At 44.9% G+C, this 20,891-nt stretch overlaps 1 protein-coding gene and 1 long non-coding RNA gene across 4 annotated transcripts in view; one reads left to right on the top strand and one right to left on the bottom strand.

Annotated features, from left to right (window-relative positions):
• Window positions 1-255: 255 nt before the first annotated feature.
• Alk (ALK receptor tyrosine kinase) overlaps window positions 256-20,891 on the bottom strand; it is a 698,959-nt gene continuing 678,323 nt past the window's right edge. For both annotated transcript variants that reach the window (XM_034514490.2, XM_076942246.1), the window contains 5 exons: window positions 15,531-15,623; window positions 12,226-12,327; window positions 6,002-6,136; window positions 5,289-5,379; window positions 256-1,437 (listed from right to left, as the gene is read on the bottom strand). In XM_034514490.2, the coding sequence (XP_034370381.1) occupies window positions 730-1,437; window positions 5,289-5,379; window positions 6,002-6,136; window positions 12,226-12,327; window positions 15,531-15,623 (1,129 nt within the window). In that variant the 3' untranslated portion in view covers window positions 256-729. The remainder of the gene's footprint in view (window positions 1,438-5,288; window positions 5,380-6,001; window positions 6,137-12,225; window positions 12,328-15,530; window positions 15,624-20,891) is intronic.
• LOC143443901 (uncharacterized) lies at window positions 920-20,853 on the top strand. 2 transcript variants are annotated; one of them, XR_013113296.1, is made up of 7 exons: window positions 920-1,051; window positions 1,799-1,966; window positions 3,719-3,870; window positions 6,585-6,636; window positions 7,367-12,243; window positions 19,743-19,904; window positions 20,441-20,853. It is a non-coding gene; the product is annotated as an uncharacterized LOC143443901 (long non-coding RNA). The 2 variants fall into 2 exon arrangements; XR_013113297.1 differs by lacking the exon at window positions 1,799-1,966.

The following is a 20,891-nucleotide window of genomic DNA, read 5'->3' as shown; positions in this document are numbered from 1 at the left end:
TTTTTAAGGCATGAGGTATGTTAACAGGGTGTTTGAATCGCTGCATCTCTACTGGAGTTTTATACGCAAAGCACTTGCAATGAATGCATTTTGCTTAGATGAATATATACACGTTTTTCACTATACTACGAACTAGCCACATTTTTTTTTAACAATAGGCTATGAGAACAATTAAGAGCCTCTAACCACCACCCACAGCGATGTCAGCTTACGATATTTCTTTTCCAGGTAAATAACGTCTCTCCCCATGCTGAGTCATTGAAATTAATTCCTTTATTTCTGTTCCCTCGCCCCTCGAATGGTTCATATCCACAAGGCAAGGAAACACGACTCTCCCTATGAGACATGGAAGCAGCTACTTCTGACTACACTGAAACAGAGAGCACACACAAAAATCGGAAAGAAGCCTTAGGGGACTGTACAGCAGACCATGCACAAAACTTTACGCAAACAATCTGGGCCTTTTACTGATCGCTTTTTTAAGAATGGCATTTTCTTCTTTTGAGAGGATAGATGAACCCATGCTCAAAAACCTTTCTAACACATCTTGAAAACACAAGTTTTCCTTTTTTTTTCTTTTTTCTTTTTAATGTGGCACTTCAAAACAAGTTGGCACAAAAATGAAAGCGAGTGACATTTGGTCTCGGGTTTGTGGTGGAGCCATTCTGTCCATCTCCCTCTGGGTGGGCTCCGGCTCCTCCAGGGGGAAAAGCTAGTGGAGTGCAGGGCTCAGGGCCCAGGCTGGGTGACCTTATTCTTGCTTTTCAGCACGGTGTCCCCAGGGGCAGCGGTGGCTTCCAAAGGGAGACCCTGTTGTTGGTAACCATAGTTGACATTGCCGCAGGGGAAGTGGCGCAGCCTGAACAACGGCACCTCCTTCATGGTGGCGCTCAGCGCCGATGGCTCGAGCAGCAGCGCAGCCTCGGCTCTGCGTGGCCCCGCGCCCTGCCCGGTCCAGCCACCCTCCGCCACTCCTGCCCGCGCCTGCGGCTCCGTGCCCGGAGGGGGATGGGTCTTTTTGGCAGGCTTCTCCGTGAACCACGAGCCGTAGGTGGGGTTCCACAGGCTGGTCGGCTTGTTTCTGGAGCCCGAGCCTTTGTGCAGCTCCGGGGGAGGGTTGGGCTGAGAGAACGCCATGTTCACGTGGCCCCGATCGGCTGCACCTCTGGGCGCTGGGCCGGCACCGGCTCCCGCGCCCGCGCCCGCGCCCGCGCCCGCGCCCGCGCCCGCGCCCGGGGGCTTCTTCACCAACGGGCCTGGCGCCATCAGGGCTGCGGGCTGGGGGGTTACGGACGCCTCCTCATGCTTCGCAGACTGGGGAGACACCAGCAGAGGGGGCATCCCCTCGGGGTCTTTGGGGCGCATCGGCACTTTCTCCTCCTCTTCTACTACCGGGCCATATTCGATGGGCAGAGCTGTGTTGATGACATCAGGGTCCTGTGGGAAGGGGAAAGAGGATGGATGAACATGGAATCATAGAGATGTTGGATCAGGAAGAGATGAGAGAGAAAGGAGGGCGGCGGGGGGGGGGGGAGGTAGCTAATTGTTTACAGATGATCCATTTCTGTCGACTGGACACAAACTAGAGTCCCCAGAAAGGAGAGAACCTTAACTGAGTTATTGCCTCCATCGGATTGGCCAGTGGGCCTTGTCTGTGGGGGCATTTTCTTAATGATGGGTGTGGGAGGGCCCACTCCACCGTGGACAGCGTTAGCCCTCCAGGGTTATATAAAAAACAAGCTGAGCAAGCCACAGCAACAAACCAATAAGCAATCTTCCTCGATGGTCTCTACTTCAGTTTCTCCCTCCAGGTTCCTGCCTTGAGCTCCTGCCCTGGCCTACCATGATGGTGGAGCATAAAGTGTTAAAGATGAAATAAACCCTTTCTTCCCCAAGTTGGGTTTGCTCTTCATGTTTATCATAAACAGAAAACAACAGAAAAGCAAGCTAACATATTAGTTTACAGGTAGGTATTGGAGTACGGAGTGAGCACCAGGGTTCTTGCAAACCCATGTAGTAGGAGAGGATACCCAGTGCTTAGTGATTGCTGGTGAACACCCATGCCTGGGGGTAGTGGGATGGGAGAAGGTCAGAGCAGAAGCCCCTGGGGCAGTTGTTTACAGATTTTAACGATTTTATTAGATTTTAATTTATTGTGTGTATGTATATGTATGCAGATGTGTGTGTGTGTGTGTGTGTGTGTGTGCAAGTTGAGGACAACTCTATGGAGTGGGTTCTCTGCCTTCCACTATGTGAGTCCTGGCCGGGGGAGGGGGGGGGGGATCGAACAGGTCATTTGGCTCTGACAAGAACCTTAATCCGCTGAACCATCTTACTGGCCCCTGTTTTTTTTTTTTTTTTTTCATTACTTTTAAAATATTATGGTCTATTTCCAATAATATTCTTGCAACTTCAAAGGCAAAAGATAGTGTGACTTTAGTTTTGTCATAGGGAAGGCGGCAGGGAAGAGGGCACCACATCTGGCTTACGGAGAGTGTCGATTGCTCCTTCCCTACGAGCCTGTAGCTTTCCTCATATTTGATGGTGACTCTGTGTTGTGTGTTCTCAGTGCTTGTGCAGCTGTTCCAAGGCAAAGACTCATTTGCCCATTCAGATGTGATGAGGCTTTTGTGGAGGAGAAGCCATGCACAAACCCGGCTCATGCTAGATCACTGTGAGAGTCATAGACTGTACAATGAAAGCAGACACAGTTGCTAAGGGTGTAAAGGAAAATTTGTGGGAGAAAACTCCGGGGAAATTTAATTCCATAATAGTGTATGCAAATGGAGGGGAAAACCTCTTTCGCTTAAGTTTTACAGAACAGCACACCAGTCCAGTATCCATCAGCAAATGGTTTAGGAACACAACCACACATGTCTTTTTAAAAAGCCATTTCATTTCTTCCCAGTTTCTTCCACAAAAGTCCTTTACAACCTGCAGCTGTACAGCCATCTGCTTTTGCCAAGATGTTATATCTTTTGGAGAAAATACCCCAAAGAAGGTCTGTGAATGTGTATCTGTGTTTATGAGGGTATTCTATTCCTGTCACAACGTAGCAAACTAAATGTTAGTAAGCAAGTTTCCTTGGCAACCTTTTCCCCCAATAACATGGTCACTGAAGTCCAGCTCACCCTCACCCTAAAAGCCCTGAGAGGGTTGGGCTAGACACACAGCTGCTGAAGTTTGCATAAAATGTCAGTCCTTGGTCCTGGTTGAGGGAATTTAGAGAGATGGTGGCTCATTGTTTGACTTTTCTATAATATCCCAGTGGCACGGATGCTGGTTGGTGGCAAGCAACCCATGGAGAGCAAGCCAGTAAGCAGCACCCCTCCATGACCTCTGCATGTCTTGCCTCCAGGTTGCTGCACTAACTTCCTTCAGTGATGAACTGTGATGTGGAGGTGTCAGCCTAATAACCCTTTCCTTTCCCAGCTTGCTTTTGGTCACTGGTCCTGGTTTCATCGCACCAACAGTAACCGTAGTTAACATACAGGGGGCGCTAATGAACACAATGGGGTATTCAACAAACGAGAGCAATCATGAAAAGACATGAAGTCAGGAAAGGGCCACGTTAGGGAGATGCCAGGGAGTTGGAAGGGATAACACATAGGTGGGAGAGAACATTAGTAGACACGAAACTGGGGAACAAAGAGGACTGGCCAAAGTGGGGGTGTAGGGTACAGAGAGAAGATGCTAACTTAATTTTGTATCCTGACAGAATCAGAGCCAGGAGGGAGGGAAAGATGGCACACAGGAAAGAGAGAACTGGCCACTGACATGAAGTCCTGAGAGGCTGCTGGTGAGACCCAATAGGAAGATGGACTGGGGAATGGTAGCAGATGCTACCTCTATTCCTCGGTCCAGCTGATGGTAAGTGAGGATGTACAGTCTGCTGAAGATGAAGATGATCAGTCATGATTCAGTCAAGACGGGAGGAAGTAGGAGAGGGCTCTACAGAGAACCCAGGATTGCTAGGGACCCTCCTGACTTGTGCAGCCTCTCTAAGGCTAGCTCCTCCTCTATAAAATGTGATAAAAGGAACCCTCCCTGAGAACAAAATAAAATAACATGAAAAGCCAGGGCTGGAGATGGTTCAGAAGTTAAGAATACTTGTTGCTATTCAGGAGGACTCAGGTTCAGTTCCCAGAACCCATTTGGTAACTCCTGAACATCTGTAAATGCCAGACCCAGAGATGGGTCGCCCTCTTCTGGCCTTCATGGACATTGCAAGTATGTGGTACACAAACATACATGTTAAGGCAAAACATTTCCACACCTACAATAAAAACAAATCTTTAAAAAAAAAATAACATAGAAAAGCAACTTGTATAGTATAACCCCACTTAAGTGTTACTGATGAATGGTTTGAACATTTCTCCAGAGTGGTTTGGCTATTATGTAATTACTATCTATATAAGTTGTAAGTCTTGAGAGCTTCCGTTCTCCTTTATAGCCCGTCTCTGTTTTGGGGTGTTTTGTTTTGTTTTGTTTTTTGTTTTTCAAGAAAGGGTTTCTCTGTGTAGCCCTGGCTGTCCTGGAACTCACTCTGTAGACCAGGCTGGCCTCGAACTCAGAGATCTGCCTGGCTCTGCCTCCCAAGTGCTGGGATTAAAGGCGTGCACCACCCGTCTCATCTACAAAACACTAGCTGCCTAGCTGTCCTTGATGCCACAACAGTATGGCTACCTGAATAAGAACCAAACATTGACAGACAAACTAACACGGAAGGGGAAAATATCATAGGCGGGGCCACTCCTAGGCAAAGGACTACAGACAACTGATGACTGCTGAGAGGGAGAATTACTCTCCCAGGGGATGGAATCTTCTAATTGGTTATCCAATAGAAGTGGTTGGCCCTGAAATCATATGAAATCACAAGAAACATAAAGTTGATTCAGCAGGCTGTATTTATATACATATGTAATAATGATAAAAAGAGGTCATGAATTTGAGAGGAACAGGGTTGGGGGAGTTGGAGATGGGAGGGGCTGGAGTGAGGAAAGGGAAATGATGTAATTACACTTTAATTGTTAAGATGAATACTCGCAACATTAACTGTCTAGCAGGGATGTAGTTATGCTTGTGAATTGAATAGATTCTCACTGGTACTGTGACTTGAAAGTGGAAGTTTCCAGTGTTTATTGTAGAACATTGGCAAAGTGGGGTGGCAATCCTATCACTTCAGAGATCAGGAATGCTGAGTCTTACAGTCAGCATGGGTCTCTGGTGTCTTTAAACAGTTTGCCCTTGTAGATTAGAGGCTGGTCAAGGGGAGAAAACATTTATACCTGGGTGCAGTATTCGATCCTCTCCAAAATGATGGCAAAGTTGGGTCTGTCTTCAGGCTGATGCTGCCAGCACTGAGTCATTATCCGGTATCTGAAAGAATGAGCACGTTAATGAAAGTCAGGAGAAGCACCAGAAGGGGCTGTCTCTCCAGAATGGGAAGACAAGTAGGTTCACGTGCTTGATCGATGCTGCCCCCTGCTGGTGGGATAGGGAATCACTCGCAAACGTAAGTCCAGCAAAAAACACCCTGGTAGTTTACAATCCCACACCTCTAAAGTAATGATTAGGACGAAGTAATTCATTCTCCATCTTGTTTTCTGAAAAGGAGGTGAGGGGACACCATAGGGAACAGAAAACACACACACAGGCACACGAACACGCACACGCGCGTGCACGGGGCTGGAGGTGATATTTAAAGGCGATACATGGCCAACTGCATGGGTCTGGGACACACATTCCTAGAGGCAATTGAGACATGCAGGAGAGTGAGTCTGCGGCCTCTAGCCTGGTAATGGATACCTTTCTGGGATGGCACTATTGTGTTTGAAGGGCTGGAAGACTGACCCATCTTCCAGAATGTATCTCTGGCCCACTCTGGGGACATGTTAAAAGGCTGCCACCTTCTCTTTAATTTTAAAGGAGCATTTGCAGATCCAATACTTAAAAACAAGACCATGCTCAATTTCTAGTAGGAAGTTCCCAAAGGTCGTACACAGGCCCGGGGCAGTTCTTAGGTGGGTCCATCCGTCCTCCACTGGTGACAAACTCCAGAACTTCCTGGTTGCTCTTGCTGGGGTATGGCATATATCCGAGAGAAAATATTTCCCACAGCAACACTCCAAAAGACCTGTGCACAGAACAGAAGACACGGATCTTGATGTGGACACATGCACACGCCCACATACATACGTTTTTTTTTATTATGTTTTCCTTTATGCTATTTTCTGTAACAAAGGACTCCTTTGTGTGTGTGTGTATGTGTGTGTGTTTGTGTGTATTGGCTTATGCATACACACATTTGTGCACAAATACACAGAAGCCAAAGGACAACAACCTTAAATATTGTTTCTTAGAAACCATCTTCTTTATTTTCATTTTTAGGAATTGTTTAATCTCTTTCTCTCTCTTGTCTTTGTCTCTTGCTCTGACTGACTGTGTGTCTCTCTGTCTCTTTTCTCTCATATCTCTCTCTCTCTCTCTCTCTCTCTCTCTCTCTCTCTCTCTCTCTCTCTCTCTCGTGTGTGTGTGTGTGTGTGTGTGTGTGTGTGTGTGTGTGTGTGTGTGTGCATTCCCAGGTGTTCATAGAAGCAAGAAGAGGGTGCCAGATCCCTGGAGCTGAAGTTACAGGTGGGTGTGAACTGTTATGGGAGCCTGAAACAAAATCCAGGTCCTCTGTAAGAGCAGCAAGTACTCTTAACCATGGAGTCATTTCTCCTGCCCCTAATTTGCTTTTTTAATTAAAAACTCGTTATAAAATATTTTTGACACAGTCTTTCGGTGTCCCAGGGCTCACGGAGAAAGCTAGGCTAACTAACCCATGAACACCATAGGCCCACCTGCTCCTGTCCCACCTGCTCCTGTCCCACCTGCTCCTGTCCCACCTGCTCCTGTCTCACCTGCTCCAGTCCCCCCTGCTTCTGTCCCACCTGCTCCTGTCCCTCCTGCTCCTGTCCCACCCGCTCCAGTCCCACTTGCTCCAGTCCCAACTGCTCCTGTCCCACCTGCTCCAGTCCCACCTGCTCCAGTCCCACCTGCTCCTGTCCCACCTGCTCCTGTCCCTCCTGCTCCTGTCCCACCCGCTCCAGTCCCACTTGCTCCAGTCCCAACTGCTCCTGTCCCACCTGCTCCAGTCCCACCTGCTCCTGTCTCACCTGCTCCTGTCTCACCTGCTCCTGCCCCACCTGCTCCTGTCCCTCCTGCTCCAGTCCCACCTGCTCCTTTCTCACCTGCTCCTGTCCCACCTGCTCCTGTCTCTGACCCCTAGCATTACAGACTATGCAACACTGAACCTATGCCCTTTTTTCCGTTCTTGTTGGTCTGGGAGATTGAGCCAGGTCTTTATACTTGTGACCTACAGGCACGTCACTGACTGAGATATCTCTGCATTCCCAGCGGACTTTCTAGATTCAGAAAAATGAAGAGAATGGCCAAGTGCCACACAGGATCCTCTCTTAAAAGATAACTCCTGCCGACGTGTTCTTCGTTCCAGTCGAGCTCAGTGCCTAGGTTTCTTTTATCCGATCACAGCTATAGAACCTTGATAGTTCTGCTCATCTCATCATAGCACAATTATTTTCCATGCTAAAAAATCTTATAACTAGAATTTGAAGTGTCTGTGAAATGTTCTATTGTGATGTACCATGGTTTGCTTTATCACATTGCTTTCCATCTTTCTGTAGTTTGATTTTGGTTAATTTTATTTTACTTTGTTTGTGGCAGAGTCTCATTCTGTATTACAGCTGGCTTCAAGTTTGCTACATTGCTCAGCTGGCTTCAAACACCCCTGCTTCTGGAGTACTGAGAATACAGGATGGCAACCACAACTTCCTTAGATAAATGGTCTCAAACTAATAGAATGGTAAAATCAATGATATTTTCTTTCAGCATGTGTCTGAAAAAATGTGGTAACTCATGACTTCATATGGTAGAGTGTTTTACTGAAGTCTGTTAATCTAATCCTTATTTTAATCCCATATATTGTCTGTTCACATCTTTTGTATGAGTTTACCTGTCAGGGCATATTATTATAGTATCTCAATTTGTCTTTTGAGTTGTAGACTTTCTTTGTATGTTTTAAATATGTTAGCCTTTTATCAAAAACAAAGATGCCTATTTTTTGGTGGATTTTAAGGTGGGGCCAAGGATTGAATCCAGGGTCTTGCACACTCTTGGTGAACACTCTAACTACTAAGTTCAGTCTCCAGCCCTGTCCCTGTGTCCTTTTTTTTTTTTTTTTTTTCAATTTAATTTTTAGTAAATCGGGTTGGCCTTAAACTTGCTCTGTCGCCAGGCAGGCTTACATACCACAATGTTCCTGCCTCAGCTCCTTAAAGAGCTAACAATTACAAGGATGTACCACCAAGCCTAGCCGCAATTTCTATTAGTTGCTCTATGATCTAAGTTTTTAGTGTAACAACGGCTTTCATTTTCAAGTGGTTAAACATATTTATTAAGTTTTTGTGACTTCTATGCATTTCCTTCTATGCATTGCAGTTATGCAATCTTCTCTTTACCAAAGATTAAATATTTGCTATTTTTTAGGTGTGTTTGTTTTTCCTCTCTCTTGGAATTCAGTTAGATTTTATGTACAGTGGAAGGAAAGGGTCAAAATTGGCTTGTTTGTCTGAATGACTCTTCCAACACTTTATAAAATAAACCCCTTTCCCACTGGCTTTTGATTAAAGATGGGAATGTTTTTAATAGACACACCCACCCCTTCCTCTCATCTCTTTGCTTTCTGCATTGACAATATTCTGCTTTACTTTTTCTGTCTGTGTTTTGACGTCAAATAAGACATTTTCCTCTTTTGAAAATTGTCTTTGATTTCCCTGTTATTTGTTTTAAAGGACTTTTGAGACACTCCTTATTAGGTTCCAGAAATACTTTCTGTTTCAATGACAGTTTTATTCTCTTAGTTTGATGGTCAGATTTCGGAGAAAGAAAATCCATCTTTGTCCTAGTATATCAATGCAGATTCTGTTCTTAGAAAATATGGCCCTAACATGGAAGAGAAAATACTAGAAGGTGCAACAGTTGTGCTTTAACAATTACTATGTTAGTGAAATAAGCCTCCTGCCAATTGCCAAGAACATGAATTATCACTCTCATTTGGTCTTCCTGACCTCTAAGGGGAAAAAAAAAGGGAACCTCTCTTCCCCACTTCAGCAAACAATATAACAGACAAAAATAAAAATCCAACAAGGAAGAGGCCTGAGGAGTCATAGCTATACATTCTCTGCTTGTCTACAGATAGGTAAATGTAGACAGATACTCCTTGGTGGTTGCAGTATCTTTGGTTATTATTTGAAAGACAAGACAAGGTCTGGTTGTAGCTCAGGCTGGCCTGACATTATGTAGCCCAGGTTGGCCTCATTCCACTGAAGTTTGGAGTGCATCCCCACCCCTTTAATGTTCTTTAACTTGTGAAGGCATATACGACTAAGACCGTATATTCCATCATTATTTTTTTCATTGTAAAATTATTTTAAAGTATCACCACACCGTTTTGTGGTTTGATTTTTCCTTTGTTTTCCTTACTGGCTCTTGTACTGTGGATGAGCATCTTCCCCTGCTGAGACTGTAGGAGACTGCAGGCTTAGTGTAGCCTTTGTTATACCGCTTTGTAGTTACTGTCCGTTTGTCTTTCCATTCTCTGATTGTGGATAAGATAGGCACATGCTTTCTTTATTTCTGTTTTGTTAACTGTGTGCCAATGGGGATCTTTGCCCAAGTGTATCTGTGCCATGTCAACTCTTGTCTACTGTCATATGCTGAAGGTCAGGCTGATGGGTCACGGGGGCACTCATGTATTCAGAACAATTACTAACTCGCTTTTGCTATTCTGCCTCGGGGTATGGCAGGTGTTTGGTGCCCATGTGTTTCCTCTGGAGGGCTTGTTGAAACCGGTAGCTAGACCTCCTCTCCTGCAGTTCCTGATGCATGAGGTTTGAGGTGGGAGGGGGCAGGGATGAGGAGTTGCCAATGATTACCCAGGTTACCCACCATCTCTGTCCTGTGCACCTTACTTACTACCATGAGACTCACTGGGTTATTAGCTCAAGGCAAATCTCACAGGCCTAGAAATAACCAAGCCTCTTGCTCATTTTGGCCAAGATAACCAACGCAAGCCATGATGGGGGTCTTTCATCTGAGAGTATCACTCCAATATAGAACTCATCAGAACTCAGGACACTCCCATGGTCTTGTGTTTTCTGTGCTAGGAGCCATTTGCATGCCACTACGACACCCAGACTTTCGCCTCTGATCATTTTCTCTATTTTTCTGCATAGAAGCATGTGGGGTCGTTATTGGCACTGGCCTGGAATTTCATGGTAGTTTGCCTGTCTGTGGTTCTCAGTCTGTGCCACTGGACAGTGGACACCTTTCCTCTGGAGATGGAGGTCCTATTTTCTGTATTTCCCATGTCCCTTTTCCTGGGAATCTAACTTTTCTAGGTTATCAGATCAATCGGCTTCATCTCTGTTTTCTTCTTTCTTTCCTATGTCTCTTGTCTCTTTAGAATTGTTTCATTTCCCTGAAGATTTACTTAATTCTGTATTCCAACCCATCCACGGCGTTTACATTTCCGTTATCAGATTAAAAAAAAAAAAACTTCATGTTTTAATAGAACGGTTCACATTGTGAAGGGATTGTGTTATAAATATTGTTTCCATGCCTGCTGTACCCAGTTCTCAACTATTTTTAGCATTACATTAGCATGGTGCATTTTTTATAATTAATGGATCAGCATTAAGGCATTATTAACTAAAATTCATAGTTTATTCAGATTTCCTCAACTTTCACTGAATGTTCCTATCCTCTTCCCAGATCCCATTATGACATCATATCACACTGAGTGGTCACACTCCCTTAGGCTCCTCCACATAGATGTCCTTGTTCTTGCCGGCCTTGCCAGGTTTGAGCAGCCTTGTCACAGATTGAGTGGGATACCTCTCGGCTGGGACTCACCTGCTTTTCTCATGACTACACTGGGGCTAAGGAGTTTTGGGAGGACCACACTCACATCCTTCATCCTAGGAGTGTGCTCCTAAGTAGGTGACAGGTTGCCGACATCGGTCTCCCGGCTGAGGCCGTGCTTGTCAGCTTTCTCAACTGTGAGTCCCTCTCTGCTCCTTCCCTCCCAGTCCTGTGTCCTTGTGACCTTGTAAGGATGCTGTTGTCCACAGCTACTCTGGCTCAGAGGCTCTCCTTGAGGAACTCTCAGCTACTTCCCGAGCACCAGGAGTACAAGTCAGCTTGCATGTACTTCCTGCCATGATGATAATGGGCTGAACCTCTGAAACTGTAAGCCAGCCCGATTTAATGTTTTCCTTTATAAGAGTTGCTACAGTCATGTAGTTACTACTTCATAGTAATAAAACTCTAACAAAATCAGCTACCTTAAGACATTACCATTGAGTCAGCTAACAATTATGTGCTTCTGGGATTAGAACCTCATGATTTCATGGCTGCCAGAGCTCTTGATGCAAGGAGGACACACCCTAAACTAGGTAGACTTTGAAACTGTTCCTGCGATGATTGAGTACCTCAAGCTCGGTGATGGTGTCAAGGCTGACGACACCAGAGGGACTTTAGGAATCTCTGTGATGGGAGAACACGGGGTTCAATGACAGAGGAAGGACTGGGCACAGAATTCAGGGGGCAAAGGGTTGAGCCAGAGGATTTGGTTAGTTTTTACAGAACTTTAGCCAATTTTCCTACTTGCTATAGCTATTCTTTCAATTCCTGGGCATTTGGGACTCTCAGGAGACTGAACATCCTGATTCTGAATTGTGGGTATGGATGTCAACATTTTTCTCTTCTTGTGGAGAAATGACTTCTCCATGAACTTGTCCAGGTCTAACCTGTTTTAAATATTTTTTCCATCTTTTTTCTTCCTATTATGGGGGTTAATGCAATTCAAAAGACTCCTTTTACTGGTGTGCGTGAAGTCAGCATCACTGGGGAGCTTGGTAGAAATGCAAGTTCATCTGACTCCCATTCCTGACTCATCAGCTCTCAGGGTGGGGTCTGGTGATGTGCATTTTAAGATGCTCTTTTGATCATTCTGATAAATGATCACTTAGGTACCTAACCATGGTTTCTTCCTCCCCGTCTCACTGGCAAAGGACTTCCCGGAAGAGTGTGGTCCAGGTGGTCCAAGATCCTCACCTCAAGCCACAGTGACACTTGGAAGAGAGCAGTAGAAAGACTCACCATGTATCTGTTTTAGAGGTAAATATTCCTTCCATGAAGGCTTCTGGGGGCATCCACTTCACCGGCAGCATGGCACAGCCTCCCTTTCTGTAGTAGCTGGCCCTGTGTGGGGAGAAGGGGAGACCACGCTTGGATCTGAAGGGGTCAATGAACGAAAGCTCTGCCTGCCTGTGAACAAACTGAAATTAAAGACAGGTCCTGGGTGGCTGGGGAGCAGAGCAGGGGAGCACAGATCATTTAGTTAAGAATCTTGGTGTCACTTAATGGCCCACTGGAGGCACCGAGGAAAAGATCTATGCAGTGACTAAGGTCCCTGCTAGCAGCTGTTTAGATTTCCCTGTTGGGTTTTGTTTATTATAACTCACAATGAATAACATTACTCCGCCCTTAGAAGTACAGCGTGTTTCTGATGACCTACAGTAATTCGACTTCCAGAATGGGAGGGCTGAGAACAGGGCTTGTGTCTTCCTCATTTCTGATCCGCCACGGGAGTTACACAGTGGCCTTTCATTCACTGTAGGCACTCAACAAATAATCTAGACAGCTGGCCAGAGGCTGCCTCCCATCACACACCCAGACAGAAGGACACAGGGCTTAGCACATAGACGAATTAATTTATTGGTTTTCATCAGTAATGCCACTGACGCAACTGGCTAATAAGAACTAATAAATTAACTCATTTACCCGTTAAGCCAATTCCACACCTAGTGTTCTGTGCCTGTGTGCGTTATGGGAGGCAGCTTCCCACCAGCTGTCTACACTAATTAATGACTTCAATAAACATGCTCTGAGTATTAGAATGTATCAAGTACTCTGCCATGTACTAAGGACATAAATAAATCATAGACTCTCTTTCTCCCAAGGATACAGTTCAATGAACGAGACACACACACACACCTGAAATTGCAGCACAGACCTTGCACCTGATAATATAGTAGGCACAGAGTTCTGTGGGTGAAAGATTGATTTTCTGTACATATTATAAGGGTAGAAAAAGGGGCAGATGGTTAGAGACAAGGGCAGCACAGGGAGGCATTTATGGAGAGCTGGTCAAGTTCTCTTTAAAGACAGTTCCTGGCCTAGCACATCTACAATGCATGGGATAGGATCGAAATAAGTATGGCTGTAGTCTGGAGATAAGGACTTGTTTTGGTTTAGATCTTAAGTGTCCCTAGAAGCCATGGGCTATAGTCTTGGTCACCAGCCTGGAGTACTTCTGGAATGTAGTAGAAACTTTATGTTAGCAGTTCTCGACCTGTGGGTCTCAACTCCTTTGGAAAACCTCTATTTCTATCCTCACAGTAGCAAAATTACCATTATGAAGTAGCAATGAAAATAATGTTATAGTTGGGGGTCATCAGAACACGAGGAACTGTATTAAAGGGTCACATTGAAAGTCACTGCTCTAGATGGTGGGGCTTATCAGAAGGGAGTTAGGTAACTAGAAGTATGCTCTCGAAGATGTGTGGACCACAGTCCAGTCATTCTTTTCTTCTATCACTGCTTTGAGGCCACCATGGGGTAAACATGGTGCCATGTTTTCTTGTCCCCATGTACTGTAACACCATAGGCCGGAGCAACAGAGTCAAACCTATGACCATGGACTTAGGGCTCTGAAACCGTGGTCCAGAAACAATATTTTCATCCCTTTAAATTTATCTAGCTCAAGTGTGTCACAGAGATGGAAATCCTGACTTCCAGGAAGTTGTCAGGGAGGAAGCCCCAGTAAGGAAGAAAGAGCTGGATAACACACTACACTGCTGTACTTGAAACTGGAGGCAATCCCCAGTGTTCAGAGAAAGTGCAGGAAGGCATTCAGAGACTTGGAGGAGGCTGTGATGGTTAGCACTGATTCTCAGTGGGACAGGTCTGGAATCACCTGGATAATGAACCTCTCTGGGCATGCCTATAAGAGACTGTCTTAAATAGGTTCAGTGATGTGGGAAGACACATCCTAGGGGGGCGGTTACATCATTCCTTGGACTTGGGTTCTGGATAGGAAGAAGAGGAGGAGAAGGAGGAGGAGGGGGAGGAAGGGGGAAGAAGGGGAGGAGGAGGAAGAGGAGGAGGGAAGAATGAAGAAAAGGAAGAGGAAGAAAGCAAGTTGAGCAACAAAGACAATTCCTGGCCTAGCACATCTACAAGTGATCTACAATCAGGAAGTCTCTCTGCTTTCTGCTTGTATGATGCTGTGGGCCAGCTGCTTCAGGCTCCTCCTACCTTGACTTCCCCCACCATAACAGACCATAGCTCTTGAGCCAAGAGCCTCCCAAACCCCTTTCTTCCTTAAGTTGCTTTTGTCAGGGTGTATATCACAGGAATGAGAAAAGAAGCTAAGATCTGGGGTAGAAGGCAAAGTGGAAGATATGACAACAGCTGCTGTAGATGGCTCCAAAGAACTCCTCACTGATTCTGTCCTCCATACATGATGGTCGTAAGGTCCCAGCACAATAGTAGCACCCTGTGTCTCTGGAGATGGCTATTAATTCTCACCAAAGTTCTCTGGTTTTCAGATATTCTTATGCAATCCTCAGAGGATGGAAGCGCTATGCACCCATGATCCCACTTAGTTGTATTAGTGAATGGGTTAATTAGTGACCATGCCAAGACTAGCATGTTCATCTCACCTATCAAATCAGATTGTAAATAAATAGAAAAAGATGAAACTAAGATTGGGAAGTAAAAAGGAAAAGTGCAACAGAACCACTCTATTTTATATAAAGACCCCGTATTTATCCTTATTTATCATGTAATAATTACCATTATTTACAGTGTTGAGGACCAAGACTGAACCTTGTATATATATACCTTACAAGTATTCTACCATCATGCTACATCCTCATTCCGTCACTGGTCATTTTTATGTCATTTTGAGAATGTGACAGGGGAAAAATAAGAGCAGACAATGAAGCTGAGCTAGGGATGTTGGTGAATCCCATTTCCATGTCTCTGAGTGTGGGCAAGGCCTAGTGCTCTGTCCTGCCTGGGGAGCTTGTGCCTGTGATGATGCCACTGTACTCAGTTACAGTCTCTGAGTGTTGAGGGCAGGGGTTGAGCAAAATATAAAACCCATCTCAAAGCTTCTCACACATCAAGCGTCCGTGTTGTTCTCCGTGTTAGAACCTGAGAGATAAGCCAAGACAAACCATGGTATCAAGTACTGACATCTTGGAAGATCCTCGTTGAAATTTCATGTGGGAGGTTGACAAGATACCAGATGGTATTAGGTATAAGCTGTCACAGGCATCTATTTGAGGAGACTTGCTGGGGGAGGAAGGTGTTGGTGGGGCAATTAATCCTCTCACCTGTAGATGTCTCGGGCCATCCCGAAGTCTCCAATCTTCGCTATTCTCCCAGCTCCTGGGCAGGTCAGCAGACAGTTTCTAGCAGCAATATCCCTGGGAAGCAAAACAGATGAGAAAACAGGGTTTTTAATTGTATACACAAAACATCCTAGGATCTCCACCTTCGGTGAAGTTCAAATGGTTCTTCCCTTCACCTTGTATTTATGTTATTATATTATCCTTCACTGTGACAGAAATAGCCACATGGAGGATTCAAGACCAGGATTAGGAGAACGGCTGGCAAAGTATGGTGGTTTGAATGAGAATTGTCCCTCACTGGCTCACGTATTTGAAGACTTCCTGGTTCCTGGTTGGCAGTGCTTTTGAGAGGAGGCTGTGGAATTTTTGGGAGGCAGAGGCTTGCCAGAGGCAGTGAGTGCACCAGTAGGGGCCACCTTTAGGTTTTTATAGCCTCACCCCACTTCCAGTTCACTCTCTGTGTTTGCAGGTGAAGATGTAATCTCTCATCTTCCCGATGCTTCTCTCTTGGTGATAGACTCCCTCTCTGGAACTGTAAGCCTGAATGAACTCGTTCTCTGATAATTGCTTTTGAATAAGGTTTTTTTTTTTTTTTTTTTTTTTTTTTTTTTTTTTATCTCAGCAACAGAAAAGCAACTAATATAAAAATGCTTAGTGAGAGATGAGTAACAAAGGCATTCGTAATTTAAAATAGAGCTTGCTGGTCTTTTACTGTGTGATAGGCATTGTTAAAGTCTAATTCTCATTACAATGCACAGGGTATTACAGTGATCCTCATTTTATGAAAAATCTAAGCTAAAGGCAGACTGCACGGGGGGCATAAGAAATGCTACCTGGTTTTGGAATACTGTTCTGCGTAGAGTATGGGTTAGTGTTGGTATTTTGCCAGCAGTTTGAAGAATGTTCCAGAACAGCATGGCTTCAAGTTCAAATAGGTTACCACATTTCCAAACATTTTTAGTTCTTTTTTTTTTTTTAAATAACCCATATAGTTCTGACACCTGTGATTTCTACCTAGCACCATTGCTAAGCTCTGCAGCTCAGGAGTCCCCCTTTCCATGCTAAGAAGTTGGCACTCCGTTTCTGGGCTCCAGATGGCTCATTCTCCTGCAGCATGCCTCTGAGGCACCACTGCTGGACTTGTCCACCTTGACCCCAGACCGGTTCTTCCCCATTAACACACGCATGGGAACTGAGGCCCCAGCCAGAAGTCTGGAAAGTGGTGCTAATCATGTTAAAGCCCTGTGCAAAAAAAAAAAAAAAAAAAAAAAAACCCAACAAGTACCTTAGAGGGTACAGATGGTGTTTTTATACTTTCAGTGGCTTCATGGAGGTTCTTATCCTTGGTTGAGGTAGAATTTGGAGGATAAACAACTGGCTAAAATGACATCTAAAAATTAGGCTGGGCTGGGGGATTTCTCAGTGCTTAAGAGCACATGCTATGTAAGCATGTGGGCTGGAACTCAGATTCCTCAGAACCCATATAAATGTCAGGATGGCGGGGTGAATGCCTGCAATTCTAGCCTTGGAAGGTGGGTTCAGGGACTCTCCAGAGCGAGCTGGCTAGCGAGATGAGCCATGTAATGAGCTCTGCATTTGACTGAAAGGGCCTGCCTTAGTGAATAGATGGAAAAGTGATAGAGAATAATTCCTGACATCAGTCTTGGGCCTCCACATGTGTGCTCACACATGTACAGGCACCTACACATATATGCCAACAATATATGGAAAACACACACACACACACACACACACACACACACACACACACATTGAAGAAGGAAATACAAAGCTCAGGAAGGTGGCATGTGTCTGTATTCTTTTTTTTTTTTTTTTTTTTTTTTTTTTGGTTTTTCAAGACAGGGTTTCTCTGTGTAGTCCTGGCTGTCCTGGAACTCACTCTGTAGACCAGGCTGGCCTCGAACTCAGAAATCCGCCTGCCTCTGCCTCCCAAGTGCTGGGATTAAAGGTGTGCGCCACCACTGCCTGGCTTATAAGAATATGTTTTCATTTTATGTGTCTGTATTCTTAGCACTTGAAAGTCTGAGACAGGAGGACATGGATTTGGAGCTATTTTTGGCTAAATAGAAGTCCTAGGCCAGCCTGGGCTACCTATTGAGACCCTCTCCTTAAAAATAAAGTAAAGGGGGTCTGGAGAAATGGCTCAGCAGTTAAGAGCACTTTCTGCTCTTGCAGAGGTCCTGGGTTCAATTTCCAATAACCACATGGTGGCTCAAACCATCTGTAACTCCAGTTCCAGGTCTGACCTCCGTAGTTACCAGACACATGCTATGCACATACATACATGCAGGCAAAACATACATACTCATAAAAAATGTAAGAGAAATAAAATAAAAGTTTAAATTTAAAATATTGTTAAAAGTACGATTGGGAACCATGTGGCTTAAGATTTCAGAAAGATGGTCTGGGGTGAGAACCAGATGCTGTTAACCAATTCATAAGGTTGAAGTCAAATTTTTGAGGAGCAGTGGTTCACTAAATTTCCAAACTGAACCTTAAAAAGCATATAATGGCATCAAAATAAAGGAAAAACAGTTAGCCACTAATTCTAAAGAGAAATATAATGAAGTGGGTGGGAAAACATTTATATCTCCCAAAAAGTCTTTACACGTAAGTGTGTGAGATTATTGCTTTAAAGGTGACTTTGAATTTAATGATAAGGAAATAATGCCATCAGACACACAAGGGATTAGTACAATGGTACATACATCTTGAAATTTCATTAAACCATGTCCAAAAGCAATGATTTTAGTGAAGAAAGAATGTGGGTGCATGTGGCTGGTGAGGGAATCTGATCTGAGTTTCGAAAACATGACTTGTGGTAGCCTGCAAATCTGAGGGGCGGGCTCAAGGGTGTTGGGTGAGGGAGAGTTACAATGGTAACCATTGTGGAGTGTCCCAGGAAGCTCTTAACTAGTCGGAAGCTGCAAAAGGCACTTCCCAGATTTAAAGCTACCATAGGAGCCCAGGAGAAAAGCTCTGATGGAGGTGGGCAATTTCCAGACGTTTCCTTTCTTTTCAAACTGGTCATTCAATACAATCTTCACTTGACCTTGACATTTAATTTCTTCAAAAGGACAAAATGAGAGACTGGGGAAATGACTCAGTTGCTAAAGAGCTTGCCACGGAAGTATGAAGAACCGGGTTTGGAGCTCCCAACACCCACAGAAAAAGCCAGGATTAGTGGCTTAGATTTCTAACCTCGTGAGAGACCAAATCTTTTGGGTTCAGACTCCATCTTAGAGAACCTGACCAAAGGCTGAACTCAAGTTAATCAACAGGCCAGTACCTAGCACCAGTTTCTAGGCTACCTCCCCAACAAGACCTGCATCTCCAAGTTACTCCACTAACAAATCCAGTGTCTAGCACCAGGTTCCAGGCTACCCTCCAGGGGTCCCAACAAGACCTACATCTAGTACCAGTCTCCAGGTTATTCCCCAATAAATCTGCACCTCCAGGTTACAAGCCTGCCCCTGGTACTTCACTTCTTAACAACCACCAACCAGGAAAGCATAAGTTAAGTTTATGGTTTGGCTTCCAGCACCAGCCAATTATGTTAAAGGGCACAGTAGCCCCCCAATCAGATGCTTGCCAGGCTAGAAATACCCACCCCTCACTTGTCATTTTCTATAAAACCCATTAAGTGTTTGGGCTTTTCTCCACCAAAATTGTCCTGTGGGTTGGTGGTGAGTTAGGCCCAAGCTCGAGCTTGTGAATAAAGCCACTGATGTGATTGCATCAGATCGGCTCCTGATTGGTCCTTTGGGGCTCATGAATGGTTCCTGGTACTACACTCACACTGGGGAGGCAGACACAGGTAGATCCCTGAAACTCCTTGTTGGACAGCCTAGCTAAAGTGATGAGCTCTGGTTTAAGGAAAGGACTCTGTGTTAATAAGATGGAGAGAGATAGGAGAAGGCATTTGATACCAACCTCTAGCCTCCACATGCATGTGGCACACACTTGTACCTGCAGTCTACGTATGTACATATGTACATACATCCACACGAACATGAATGCACTCCCTTCTCCACATATTTACACACACACACACACACACACATAAAAACAGCAGCAAACTATTACTAAGATATCTCGTTCTGATGTCCATGAACCATTTATAGATCTGGAGGTAGGAGTCTTGGGAGAATATGATCCTGTTATCTCTTACAGAACATGAGACATCATCCTAAGGGAGCAGATTTCAGATTGTCAGTAAAGGAAATGATCCCTTGGCCAGACACTCCGTGCCAAACGTGGGTGGAATGCCGGAGTGCAGCCGTCTCCATGAGAAGCAAAGGCAGACATGAAGTTACCAAGGGGATATACACATTGGTAATAGATGAATCTAGAGTCAATGATACAGGAAGGGGGCTCCAAAGGAGGCTGATTTCCAAAGGGGCACAAATTTACCTCAGCTGAGAAATGCTATAGCTCAGAGTTGAGGTTTATGGAGTGTTTCGGGCACAATAGAAAGGGGATCAGACTAGGTGGCTTTGGATGAAGGCACAGAGACGTCCTGGCTACACCTTTGTGCCTGTTATTTGTACTGATCAGAATGGCTGGCAAGTGGGAAAAGGGGAGAGCCAAGGGGAAGGACAGAAAACCAAAGCAATGACTGGGCAGTGTGGGAGGAGGTGGTTTAAGAGAGGCACTGCCTAGTATCAGAGTGACTCTGAGAACTGGGAGAGTCTACTTCCTGACTTCTGGCTTCCTCTCTATGAGGCTGTGCCTATGTGCACTAATGGCCATGAGCATGCCTTAAATAGTTTAAAGATAATAATCCCGAGTTTGTCGGGCTATCACTGACTGAGCTAAAAGCAAATCGTTAGGAAGGGCTTGGCTAATATATTTGACATTTCCAATTTCAGATCAGCTGTTGTCAACAGTCACAATGGAGGAAACATGAGTCACGGCGACCCCAATCATCGCCCACACAACACTTAAACCCAAGATTCATATATGGCAGACCAAAAGTCACAGAGGGAAAGGAAACTATTAGTAAGCTTCGATTTGGAGTATTTTAGAAAAAAGTTAATTCATTGAGCCAGTATTTAGTGTCCAACACTATGCTATGAATACAAAATGAATTAAGGAAAGACTCCTTTGAAGAGCCCAGTTTCTAGGTAAGGGGAGTTCAAGGTGATACAAGGCTTGAATGTACAGGTAAGAGGACCATAGGAAGGCTAAAGTCGCTCACCAGCCTCTAGCTAGCCCCTGTGGGGAGGCGTGGAGACTTTCGAAACTTACTTCACACAGGGACAGGAGATGCCTAGGGAGACAGGTTACAGGAGATGCCTAGGGAGACAGGTTGCCCCTCAA

Source organism: Arvicanthis niloticus, chromosome 11 (assembly GCF_011762505.2).
Source record: "Arvicanthis niloticus isolate mArvNil1 chromosome 11, mArvNil1.pat.X, whole genome shotgun sequence".
In the NCBI taxonomy this organism is placed as follows: domain Eukaryota; kingdom Metazoa; phylum Chordata; class Mammalia; order Rodentia; family Muridae; genus Arvicanthis; species Arvicanthis niloticus.
This window is presented reverse-complemented; position numbering and strand designations above follow the sequence as displayed.